Source organism: Rhipicephalus microplus, chromosome 2 (assembly GCF_043290135.1).
Source record: "Rhipicephalus microplus isolate Deutch F79 chromosome 2, USDA_Rmic, whole genome shotgun sequence".
Classification (NCBI taxonomy): domain Eukaryota; kingdom Metazoa; phylum Arthropoda; class Arachnida; order Ixodida; family Ixodidae; genus Rhipicephalus; species Rhipicephalus microplus.
In genome coordinates this window covers 204,623,601-204,636,735 of record NC_134701.1, presented here as the reverse complement: position 1 = coordinate 204,636,735, position 13,135 = coordinate 204,623,601, and the positions used below count along the sequence as shown (strand labels likewise).

General features: G+C 45.5%; 1 protein-coding gene across 5 annotated transcripts in view; it reads left to right on the top strand.

Annotated features, from left to right (window-relative positions):
* The window catches only part of LOC119169592 (cell adhesion molecule Dscam1-like), a 202,147-nt gene that overhangs the window by 178,355 nt on the left and 10,657 nt on the right, over nt 1-13,135 (top strand). For all 5 annotated transcript variants that reach the window (XM_075887265.1, XM_075887267.1, XM_075887264.1 and 2 more), the window contains exons 19-21: nt 3,631-3,729; nt 10,572-10,760; nt 12,388-12,705. In XM_075887265.1, the coding sequence (XP_075743380.1) occupies nt 3,631-3,729; nt 10,572-10,760; nt 12,388-12,705 (606 nt within the window). The remainder of the gene's footprint in view (nt 1-3,630; nt 3,730-10,571; nt 10,761-12,387; nt 12,706-13,135) is intronic.

Here is a 13,135-nt window from a genome sequence, read left to right as displayed (position 1 = left end):
CCTAGCTTTATTACATTAGCTAAATTGAACTCTGGGCACTTCTGATTGTCGGTGTGACAAATGAATAAAAAAACGTGGTTAACCTAACTACCATCTGGCACTGACGAGAAACGAAGCGCCAGTAATGACCCTGTAGTGCTTCCACAAAGACCCTTAATCAACCGGATGGTATTGCTTCCAGCTACTCCTTCAGCGCCCACTGGCGGCCTTTCGAAAGCAAGAGCGTTGTTTGGGACACTCTTGCCCGGGAAGCTGTCAATTGCAGAAACGGAAGGAAGAAAAAGCATCATCTTTTATCAGTTTATGGGGCAACTTTTCTCCTCCTCCGAAAGAAAAAAAACGCAAAAACAAGCAATACGGAGGTTGGAGCTTTTTCACACGCCACACCCCGCCGCAACTACGAACTTAGATAGCCGTGTGGGTGTTCGCGATATATACATTTTAGTTGATATTGTTCCGATTTTCGAAATGGCCTCAATAAGCTGCTAAAACGATTATGTAATGCGACTGCGACTTCTGACTTCTCGGTCAGGGGTCGTATTGTTGGGCGCTTCTGAGAACGTCATTGCGTCATCGATGCCATATGATCGATCATTCTTAGTCATTGGTCCAGACTCTGGTCTTTCGGGCGTCTTTAGAGCGCCTTGTCATAGACAGAAAGTGCGTCTTTAATGCATCACTATATCTCGCGCCTGGAAAGAAGTGTCGGTCAATACAGGAGAAGCAGCGTTCCGAGAAAAAAAAACAAAAATAAAAGTATGCCGCATGAACATGGAAACTAAAACACTACAAGTCGTTATTTCACCGCCTTTAGCGGACTGCTACGGTCATTGGGTGACCGTTCAAGAATAGGCCCTCGTTCAAGAAAACCCTCGCTCTGTACACATTGTAGAATGTTCACATATATGTATTTCAACACAAATAATAACCCTAAAAGCCTTTATTGTAATAACGCAGTATTGCGAAAAATCATTTCAGTTAGCTTTAACATACTAGTAAGACAACTGAAAGCATGGATGGAACCCACATTTATGCTTCATTGTTTTACGAAGAGATTCTTGACAGTCCACAGGCATTTTGCTTGACTTAAGCATTGAGATACTAAGCGTACGAATTTCTTTCTCCACAGTCCTAAATAAAAAATGGTGTTCACGCTAATTGGTTTATTATATATTATCACAAACCGGTAGTTCGGATTTCATGAGGGGGGAGGGGGCCGTAGTGTTGCTACAAAGTTTTAAACAAAAAAGCTGAAATAATATGTTTAGAAAAGCTTGAGGAAAATGCAGTCAATGTTCACCGACGGGAGGTCGAAAAGGAAATGTCATGAATATTTACGTCGGTATAATCTGGACGAAACGTCACCGCTGGTCTTTTTTTACTTCTGGTGTTTTCTTCCACATTGAGAGGCCTTTCTCTGTTTTGCATCGTGCAAGTGAACTAGCTAATATGGGTAACTATAGAATACTTATTATTATTGTTGTTCAGAGTTCCTCTTTGACTGTGGAGCTTAAAAATTAATGTCAATATAAATAAAACAAATGGAACTGCAGTATTTGACTCGTGAAGATATATCATCGCAGAATTAGCTTAATCAGCTGTCTTATATCTTAGACTGTCGGAAAAAAGCGTCATGTGCCTAATAGTTGAATGCTTGAGCGAAGAAGTACGTTTGTGGACTGCCGAGAAAGTTTTGTACTTGCTTGCCAAGAACAGCAGGCTTAAGAAACTGTTCAACGTTGAGATCTTACTTTTCGTCTGCTATACGTGTAATTACTAAAGTGTGCTGGCTCAAGAAAAAGATTTTTGTGCTACACTGTGCCATAACTTCAAGACAAAACTTCGAGGACCCTTCACCTTCAAGAGTAGAACACAATAGCGTCAGGTCGGGGCCAATCCGTGTCGCCATGTCAACAGCTAGCCTGCCTTTGGTTCTTAACGCATGCCTCAACCTTGCCTTACGAAAATGAATGACAGTGTGCATTACATTGGCTCTTTCAAACTATCCTACAATTCCAACTGCAAGTGCAGTTTTGTGCCCAGTACGCCGTAATTTTTCTTTTACGAATAACCGGAGGGCCCACAATTCTGTAACGCAACATGCGAACCTACGCAGCTGCCCAGTCTTCTGTGTTTTTCCAGCTGATGGTAACTCAATTTGCCTCAGCGCTACTAAATTGTTGGGCCTTTAAAAGACCCGCACGCTGCAGAATTTACATGTTTTGACGCCTGGCGCAATTCTGCGCTTCTGGTATACGCAATACTATCTGCGCGGTAAGGAAAGTTGTTCCACTACATGACATTCACATCGTGCTTTTTTTTTTCGAAGCAGTTCTAAGGGATGGAGTGGCTTAGTGGTAGAACACATGCTTGCCACGCAGACGGCCTGCTTTTGATTGTCAATCAAATGGAAGATTTTATTTTTAGTTATTTGCTTCTTCCTCCATTGCGATGTCAGTTATGGATAAGATTATGATTCTTTGTTCACCATCAACTACGCCAGCCCCCGAATTTCTGCAAAGTGAGCTATTTGACGTATGAGCGTAAAAAAAAACATAAAAGGTGAATGCTTTATAAGAAACCTGACGCTGCTTGGGTCGATAATTTCGTACAGTGGAAAAAGCAACAACAGGCAAATGAGCCACTAATCTACCATAATATGAGGTATCATTTGAGAAAACGCCGATAGCACTAAGTAAATATTGCAGCACTGTAGCATTGTGATAATAGTTTGTGCACACGTTTGCTTTTTCCAGAGGCTTCGAAAATGTGTTTTAACGCATAGGATACCAAGTAGCTGTATTTCAACCTCTAAAATATCATTTAACGCACAAGTCCCTGAACTGATTTCTCATTACTCACCATCTCATATGTAGCCTCGTCTCTATAAGGTATTTTTCATGTTTACTGCAGGGATTGCACCTACGGACGCAACTTGCGTTTGACTCTTGATACCTCAGAAAAAAAAATTTAAATATAGAATATTAATGACGGGAAATATTAATAAACTCCACTTTCAGAACTACAATGTCACTAGTTTAACAATCATAAGTTCATTATTAGCGGAATAAATTAGGTCGAAGTTTTATTTCTAAATTTGGCGATAAGGTCTTCGTGCGTGACGTCATGAATAACAAAACCGATTATCGCGATTCCCCGACATTGGCTCATTGAACTTTTATGAAAGTTCGTATGCAAGGTCTGGGCTGCCGCATATCACAATACATTTCATTTTTACCAAATATGTAAGACTACGTAACACTACGTAAATCCTATTACGTAGTGTCTACGTGAGACCTTACGTTGACACTACGTGAAACCTATCAGATGTCGTCAATGTCTGTGACATCGTGGTGTTTAGTGCGGAAATCTCCAGGTGGCACGTCCAACCGAACTTGCTTTTCACGCGTTTTTTCGCTTACCAGGCGTAATTGTCGCGGTAGCAGCGGTGTTTTAGAAATTGTGAATTTTAGCTTTAGTAATATGCGAAAATCGTTTTTTTTAATGCGGTGTACCATTAAATGACTGCAAATGTCAAATGTGGCTGCTATATTAATTCGGTCTTGTTTTTATATATCACTCTCCCTCCTCTATTCCTAATCTTTTTTTTTCATCTTCACGTCTTCGCAGACCCACCGAGTGCTCCACATTTGCGAGTAGGTGGCACAACAGCCCGGTCTGTGTCTGTCAACTGGGAAAACGAGCATCATCAAGAGATCCCCATCACAGGTAATAAAAAATACTATCTCATTTTTGTGTTCTCTATTCCTTGCCTATCATAACTTCAACGTATCCTGTGAGAGTTTCTCTGTTTGAATACTATGGCAGTTTTGTCTTCATTTCTTGACTGGGTAGGCTTTCTAGATAAAAAAAAGAAGTTATCTCTAGCGTCTGTCACACATGTCCCGTTTATCAGGGAGGCGATCGCCGGGCTAATTCCAAGAGCCGAAGTATCGGCCCCCCGAACCGCACCACGAAAGCGTGGACAATTTAGAAGTGGTCCTTATTGGTGCGCCAGCGGACGCCGGCTGTGGCCCAAAGAACAAGACAGAGCCGAGAGTTGATAAACAAACAAATTATATTCTCAATAATGGCAGATCGAAAATAATACACTAAAATGCACACTCCACAATAGTTACATACAATACGTCACCAATCAGACAACGTACTACACAGTACAATCAGCCACACTCAAAACAACTGACACAGACAACAATACGCACTACAATGCAGTCGCATGCATTGAACAACCAAGACACTTAAGGACTAAAGAGATAGAAAACCTATTCAGTCCAAAGTCCTTGGAACAAAAGTCTGAATGATACTCTTCCGAGAATCACTCACTCAAAGTCCAGCGTTGTTGTCGTTCCGTAGTTCTCGAAGTTTCTCTTCCAGGAAACCTCACGTCCTCAAATGGCCACTCTCCAAGCTTCAAACTTCTTCGCCGGAAATCCGTCGGCTTCACACACGCAGCTGTTGCCCGCGTCTTCGCTCGATAGCGGTAAACCCACGCTCTTGCCTGTAGCTCGAGCCGTCCCTACGGACCAAAAACTTCGCCGACTACACGGCGGACTCTCTACGCACTCTGGCGCTCACTTCCGTCTCCTCCTGATTTCTCGTCTCGGCTGCTCGGTTAAATACCTTGCGCGCGACTTTCCAGATGTTTCTCGTCATTTCGTCGGCGCGATACGCAGCGAAGGCTGGGGAGAGGCACGAGACGGTTCGACTGCCCTCTCCGGAGGATGATTCACTCGGTCTGACCCCGCCTCCTTCGTTCTAGAAAAATCGCGGTCTTGCTGGGCCGCCGATGTGGGGTGAGGAGGATCGTCTGCGAAGCCGTGCTTCTGCAGGGAGAGCGCGCGCCCGGGAGCCCTGGATGTTTGCTTTCTTTTTTTTTTCTTTTTTACCTCGCGGCGTTTCTGCCGCCCGTTGTCGCAAGGATTTGGCGGCGCGCTCTTTTTTTTTAGCGCTCGTTCTGTGACACTGCCCCCACTTTAAGAATATTATCTCATAATATTCAACACCACACAAACGAGCGCGAGAAGTCACCACACACTCTCACAGACTGTAACACCATCAGTCACTCATGACACTTCACATTCACAATAGATCACTTAATACAATCGTACATTGTAGTTCAATTTCACAACACATGAAATATAGCCACAGGTACATGCCTACAACACTTCATCACACATTCCTAACAATACAAACGTACAAGGTTCTGTCGATACAACAATTATACAACACTATACATCACATCATCGCACAGAACACTGACTCGCTCGACATACACTTGAGACACAGGATAACGAGAACATTAACACAACATATGGCACTCAGCACTGCCCAACACATTCAGATTCGACCTCAGCACTTATCCTGAGTACTTCGAGCAGTGCTTGCGCCCCTTTTTGCGGTGCTCGCTCGATCTTTTCTTGTGTTTCCACGTTCTTTTTCGGCGAGCCCTTTCCAACGACGATATCTGCGGCGTCGTCTCAGCCATCGTTGTCTCTTCCGACACCGTTAACGCGTCATTACATTCGACGGGTCCTGTCTGTTTATTTACCCGCTTGATAATGCCTCTACATTTTGCCCGGCTGGCCAACTCCGTCTCCTTTACACTGTCAGTCGGTTGAGGTCGTGCCGACGTACGTCCAGTTGCTCGGCCTGTGAACTTATTCGACACGATCGTCTTCTCCTTCGCTGTCTCTTGCGCCGCAGCTTCACCTTGGGCTCTAGTGAGACCCGTCACGGGATGCTCCTCCACTGTATCTCGCGGCCGCTCTGTTGGCGAGGGCTCTATCTTCGGGTCTTCTCCCAAACATTCGGGATCATTCGGCCCTCGCGCCCCATCGATGTTTCCGATGACAAGGTCGTAAAGGGGGGTCGTCATACACAGAGCGGTTACTTTCCCGCTGAAGTACGGAGTTTCCACCTCAATCTCTGCTTCGGGAAGTATTCGAACTGTACGGTCAATTAGGCAAACCGGCATCGTTCTGCCTGTCAACTCACTTTCCCGTACCAAATTTCTCCTCACGATAACCGTGGAGCTACCGGTGTCTCTTAGAACCGTAATCTTCTTGCCTGCAATCTTTCCAGGAAGCGTTGGCATTCCCTTCGTAACACCGGTTGACTGTTTTGACATTACAGCACCAACAATAGGAATTTTCTCCCCATTTTTCAATTCTACGAATCCGTCGGTGACGGCATTATTATCGGATTTCGGTGCTGCTTGCACACAGGATACCTGGTGAGTTTGACTCACTCCGTTTCGACATGCATCTGCTTTGTGCCCAGTCTGACCACACTTGAAATATTTTACAACCGTAGGGCTCGTAAAGATCGTTCGACAGTTTTTCGCGCGATGACCCACTCGGTTGCACAGAAAACATCGCGGAATGCTCTCTGGTGCACGCTTCTTTTCTTCGGGAGCCAATTTCTTCGAATCATCGGGACAATCCTTCTTGACCTTGGCCAAATTAGTTCCACCTTGCGCTTCCAAGAATTGATCAGCCAATTCAAGCATTCCTTCAAGTGACTCAGCCTTCCTCTCTTTCAAATACAGCGACAGGCTTGGGTGGCAACTAGTAAGAAATTGTTCTCTAATTAGGAGCTCTCTAAGTTCATTGTACTCCTGGGCTGTCCCTGAAAGTTCAATCCATCTGTCGAAATAATGGCAAAGTCGGGCGGCATACTGCGTAGCCGTTTCACCATCAGCTGGCTTTCCTGTCCGAAACCTGTCCCGGAATCCTTCCACAGTGAATCTAAATCGCTTCAACAAAGCCGCTTTCACCTTTGCGTAGTTGGCTGCATCGGTCGGCGTCAGCCTACCGTACACACTGAGCGCTTCACCACTCAAGCAAGTACTCAAAGCAGTTGCCCATTGCTGTTCCGGCCAATTCTGGCTCCTCGCAATCGTCTCAAATCTGTGGAGGTACGCGTCTAGGTCGTCCTTCCTTTCATCAAACGCTACGAGCAGCTTGCTTGGGTTCAAGCGGAAACCGTGATCTTCCCGTTCGCTGCTTTCAACTCTAGCTTGGACGGGAGTTTCGCTTCGCTGTTGTAAACGGAGCCGCTCGAGTTCTATCTCGTGCTGACGCTGCCGTTCCCTTTCCTCTCTTTCTTCTTTCGCCCTCTCAGTTGCCAGTCTTTCTTTCTCCAGCTCCAACTTCAATTGTAGTTCTCTTTCTTCTTTCAGCTGTCGCTCCTTTGCCTCTCTTTCTTCCTTCAGCTGTCGCTCCCTCGCTTCTCTTTCTTCTCTCGCCCTTTTGGCTGCCAACTTCTCTCTCTCCAACTCCAACTTCAATTGCTGCTCTCTTTCTTCCCTCAGCTGTCGCTCCTTTGCCTCTCTTTCTTCTTTCACCCTTTCAGCTGCCAACCTCTCTCGTTCCAACTCAGCTGCTTTTTCTTCCTTGGCCCTCTCTGCTGCCAACCTCTCTCTCTCCAACTCAGCTTCTTTTTCCGCTTTGGCTCTTTCGACCACCAACCTCTCTCTCTCCACCGCCTCTTTCTCCTTCTGGCTTACCCATTTCCGTAGTTCGGCGCCGGAAAGACCCATCTTCTCACCAAGCGCAACTAACTTTTCGAGATCCATTGTGTCTCGCAACTCGCAAATAAAACCTTGCCGCGTGCAAAAAGTATCTGCCTCAATCAGTCTATCGGAACACTCTCCTGCACTCGTTAACGAGAACACTGAACAACACACAAAATCGTTCCGATAGCACTATCAACAACTCGATGCTCTTTCTCACTACTTTGGACACACTGTGCACCAAAAGGTCCTGTCGCGGACGCCAGATTAATTGTCACACATGTCCCGTTTATTAGGGAGGCGATCGCCGGGCTAATTCCAAGAGCCGAAGTATCGGCCCCCCGAACCGCACCACGAAAGCGTGGACAATTTAGAAGTGGTCCTTATTGGTGCGCCAGCGGACGCCGGCTGTGGCCCAAAGAACAAGACAGAGCCGAGAGTTGATAAACAAACAAATTATATTCTCAATAATGGCAGATCGAAAATAATACACAAAAATGCACACTCCACAATAGTTACATACAATACGTCACCAATCAGACAACGTACTACACAGTACAATCAGCCACACTCAAAACAACTGACACAGACAACAATACGCACTACAATGCAGTCGCATGCATTGAACAACCAAGACACTTAAGGACTAAAGAGATAGAAAACCTATTCAGTCCAAAGTCCTTGGAACAAAAGTCTGAATGATACTCTTCCGAGAATCACTCACTTAAAGTCCAGCGTTGTTGTCGTTCCGTAGTTCTCGAAGTTTCTCTTCCAGGAAACCTCACGTCCTCAAATGGCCACTCTCCAAGCTTCAAACTTCTTCGCCGGAAATCCGTCGGCTTCACACACGCAGCTGTTGCCCGCGTCTTCGCTCGATAGCGGTAAACCCACGCTCTTGCCTGTAGCTCGAGCCGTCCCTACGGACCAAAAACTTCGCCGACTACACGGCGGACTCTCTACGCACTCTGGCGCTCACTTCCGTCTCCTCCTGATTTCTCGTCTCGGCTGCTCGGTTAAATACCTTGCGCGCGACTTTCCAGATGTTTCTCGTCATTTCGTCGGCGCGATACGCAGCGAAGGCTGGGGAGAGGCACGAGACGGTTCGACTGCCCTCTCCGGAGGATGATTCACTCGGTCTGACCCCGCCTCCTTCGTTCTAGAAAAATCGCGGTCTTGCTGGGCCGCCGATGTGGGGTGAGGAGGATCGTCTGCGAAGCCGTGCTTCTGCGGGGAGAGCGCGCGCCCGGGAGCCCTGGATGTTTGCTTTCTTTTTTTTTCTTTTTTACCTCGCGGCGTTTCTGCCGCCCGTTGTCGCAAGGATTTGGCGGCGCGCTCTTTTTTTTAGCGCTCGTTCTGTGACAGCGTCGTCATACTCTTAAGAGTTCCATTATTGCTAGACTGCCACCAGTTATTTAGGTTAAGCTTTTTGGTATGCTCTATCAGCAGTAGGATTATCTGACACCACTCCCATAATAACACCAACGTCGCCTATTCATGCTTTGATTAAAAACAGCACTGTCTTTGTTTTTGTTGATATTGCTTAAGGTTTTGGCGCATTATAATGTACCGGTTGTTCTTTAACTACTGAATGGGTCGATTGTACAACGGTGTGAAGTTAGTAATTACGCACGAAATAATGATCTGACTATAACCCCACAACAAAACAAAACGCTTGTACGTACAACACTTAGGGTAAAGAAGACCATCGTACTGTATAAGAATGTTCCCCCCTCCCTAAAGAAACAATAATGTCTCTAGACAAGAAGGGGTGACAAGTACATTCAGTTGGTGACAAGTACATAACGTAGGTGTATTTCACGTCTGATTGATTTACTTGTGGGGTTTAATATCCCAAAACGACCATATGAATATGAGAGACCCCGTAGTGGAGTACTCCGGAAACTTCGACCACCTGGGGTTCTTTAACGTGCACCCGAATCTGAGTACACGGGTTTACAACATTGCCGCCTCCATCGGAAATGCAGCCACCACAGCCGGGATTTGATCCCGCAACCTGCGGGTCAACAGCCGAGTACCTTAGCCACTAGTCCCCCGTGTCGGGAACGTATTTCACGTCTGGACCCTTTAAGGAACAATAACATGATCACTCCGCAACTTGTGGTTCCCCGCGAAAACTAGAAGTAGAATGTATGTTATGCCTATAAAAATATAGAAAGCGGGCCGCAAAAATTATTCAGTCCAGAACCCCAAGCCCCAGACTTCACAGGCAGTAAACCTCGCCAATCGCCAGAGACTGCCATTCTACCATGGCACGTGTGGCGTGATAAACAGCAAGGAGTAGAGCCGTTATCTTCTACCAAAGTTTCATCTTTTGAAAATCATTTAGCTTCGTCGTGGAGGTGCAGTGGTTATGGCAATCAACTGCCTACCCGAAGGTAGCAGGATTGAACTCCGGCTAAAGAGGCTGCATTTTCAATGGAGGCGAAAATGTTTGTGGCCCGCGTGCTTGGACTTGAGAGCACGCCAAATAACCTCAGGTAGTCTAAAATTACAGAGCACCCCACTAAGGCGTTTCTCAAGTTTACTGCGGAGTGGGTCGCAAAACAATATTGTTTGTCGTAATGCATATGCTCGCACAGCTGGCTGCTTGGTACGCCACGGGTCATCAGTGCGCCAGTGTTGCTGGACTCTCAGGCTATTTACGTGTTTATTAAACTATTAAACTATAAAAATAAGTGTTCTACCAAGTGCTCCTAAATTTTGCCCGCTTGTTTGGGAGTGCACAAGGATCAACCCACACAACACACGTCTTGATAGAGAACTGGGTGCTATGGCCCTTCAAAGGTCGTCCCCTTTGGTTGGCAAAAGAAAGCATATGCATAGTTATCCCAATTTCGAACGCCAGTGCTCACTACTCAATAGATTTTCTTCACACTCCTCGAGTGTAGATTTTTGAAAAAAAATCTGAGTTTTGCTTCATTCTGCTGGGCATCGCGATTTAAAACAATACCTTATCTGAGGAATGGGCAGTGATTAGAAAATATTTGAATAACTCGTTGCTCTTCATGTTGCGCAGGCTACTCGCTTTACTATAGGTCAGAATCTGGTGGCGAATGGCACGAGGTGTCCGTGCCACCCGATCGACGGGCCTTCACGTTGTCAGACCTGCGTTGCGGCACGGAGTACCTGGTCTACATCAAAGCTGCTAACCGTGCGGGAAAGGGGCCACAAGGAGAGACGCTCAGCGTGCGGACCAACGGAGGACGTGAGTTCATTTCACGGCTCGTGAGAAGTACTCGTCTCTATCGTAAGGTCTAGGACAAGGGAGATTAGAAATCACACATGTATGAAAATTATGTTTTGTGATATCAATAACGTCGTTTTTTAATAATCGCAAATTAAACGCGCACGTCGAGATTATATCAAGAGCTTCCGAATCGTATGATTTGCTCAAACTGAAACAACGTTGCCTTGTTCGTGCACGAGGGTTTTAGATGGAGGCAATAAATTTTCCCTCAAACAAGCACGCTATTGAAGTACCATCTGATTCAGACTTGTTTGAAGCAGATCTGCTAGCTGTGGACGCTGATGCTGTGCGTTGCTCATGTCTCGCGGCAGATACAGAATTCCGTCAATGTTTTGATCAAAGCTCGCTAGAACCTGGTATGTGACATGGCCACGCATCGTATAACGTAGCGTCGGTCTTTACCTATTTGTGCAAGTGACAATGAGTGAATCAAACAAAGAACAAACACAGCAGCGCAATTAAAAAAGATTGTAAGATTGATTAAGCGATTCACTTATAGATAGTCATGTATTAGGATCTGCAATAGTACGGCTTCTGTGGGCAAACCATATTTATCGCGCAATTATCGCATACATAGATCTTGTTTTATTGCCTGATGTCAAAGGTCGGCTGACTGCTTGTTTGTCGACTCGTGTAGTCTAGGCAGACATTCCAGCAGTTTCTTTTTTATGCATTTCAACCAAGTGCATTTGCGTTTGCTCACTTTATAGAGAGAGTCGAAGATGAGAAATTGGCCCCCGTATTTGCATGTTCGACTGCAAATGTTCTTGAAAGACGGCAGTCTTCTACCTGAGGAGAATGAACAAAACATTTATTTGATGTTTTGCTCAAGAAAATCTGTTAATGGTATTCTTGGGGCATTGCGTGAGACTTGAGTGCCATCTGGTGGTAATCTCAGCAAACGAAAGGTTGACCTCCAATTTAGCAAGCGCGCGGTATGCGCGATTATTATCGTAAGCCGTAAATACTAGATTGCAAGGTAGGTGAGAGCACTGTACCGTCTTAGCAAAGCGCGGAAATCTCGTCTTTTCGTGCACAGCGTCGCAGTGTCAGCGCAGCATAAAAAAAAACGCTGCAATCCTTATAATTACTTATTCATGCCATTTCGAGTGTAAAGAAACACGCCATAAAATAACGACGAATTGACATTTTGCTTAAGCGCAATGTTTGCTTTTTAATTGATAATAACACAAGTAGTAACGCAAGAACCAGATCAATATTGGTGGGCGCTGCAGATATGGTTGAACTCTAGCCGTTCTGTTTAACACACAGACAAGTCGACCGACAGAAACAGGAAGATAGACAGACCAAAACTTTTGCGTAGAGGTATCCCAAGGAAGACTATTGTCTTTAAAACTTATTGAACAGAATCCGGGAATGAAAGTTCACTACTACGGCGAAAAAAAAACGATATGCTCTTTGTGGTATCCAATGATCATATAAAAACACTTTTGTTTTTAGAATGTCTACGATTTTTGTCACAGATCATTGTCACAAACTTTTCTTTCGCGCTAATTTTACTGATGCGCTTTAACATTTTCGTTTGTATCTTTGCAATATTAAAAAAGCTCTATTTCCCGTATAGGTCCGGTGGAGCCTGACGCAAACCGTCTGTTCGAAGTAAACACGACGTTTGTGGTGCTCCATTTGGATGCATGGGAGAGTGGTGGGTGCCCAGTGTCCTACTTCGTGGTCCAGTACCGGCCAGATACGCGCGCACCTTCTCCGCCTCATTCGTCATCCGAGTGGACGCTCCACTCGAACAACGTAGTGCCGCAGCAGCAACTCGTTCAGCTCGCAGACTTGACGCCAGGCACGTGGTACACGCTGCTGATGTCTGCACACAACGACGCTGGTTCGACTGAGGTGGAGCTGAGCTTCGCCACACTAACGCTCGCAGGAGGTAAGCTTACTTGATCGAAATGCCCATTTCCTTAAGGTACTGCCTACGAGGACGACTGTTTAGCTTTGTTTGACAATGAGGGTATAGTATGCCAAAATTACAGAGGAACTTTTTGAGCACGCCTTTTTCGGTAAAATTGAAAGATGAGGCTGAATTCAATGTTTTCTTTAAACGGATTTCTTTAAGTGTCTGGTCGGCTTCACTGACCAGATGGTATTACGATTGATTTGCAGTGGAGTGCTGCGATTGGACGAAGCTTTGCATTGTAAAAAAAATTCAAGCGTAAGAGCTTTAGTGAGCAGAAACTCTGTTCCGCTGTCTAGAAACGGAATTAAGTTGTGAATAGGCCGTGTGACGACGTCATTTGTGGCGCTCTTTTTTTTTCGCAATGCGTATGCTCAACAAAACACGTTTCTCGACAAAGGTGTTG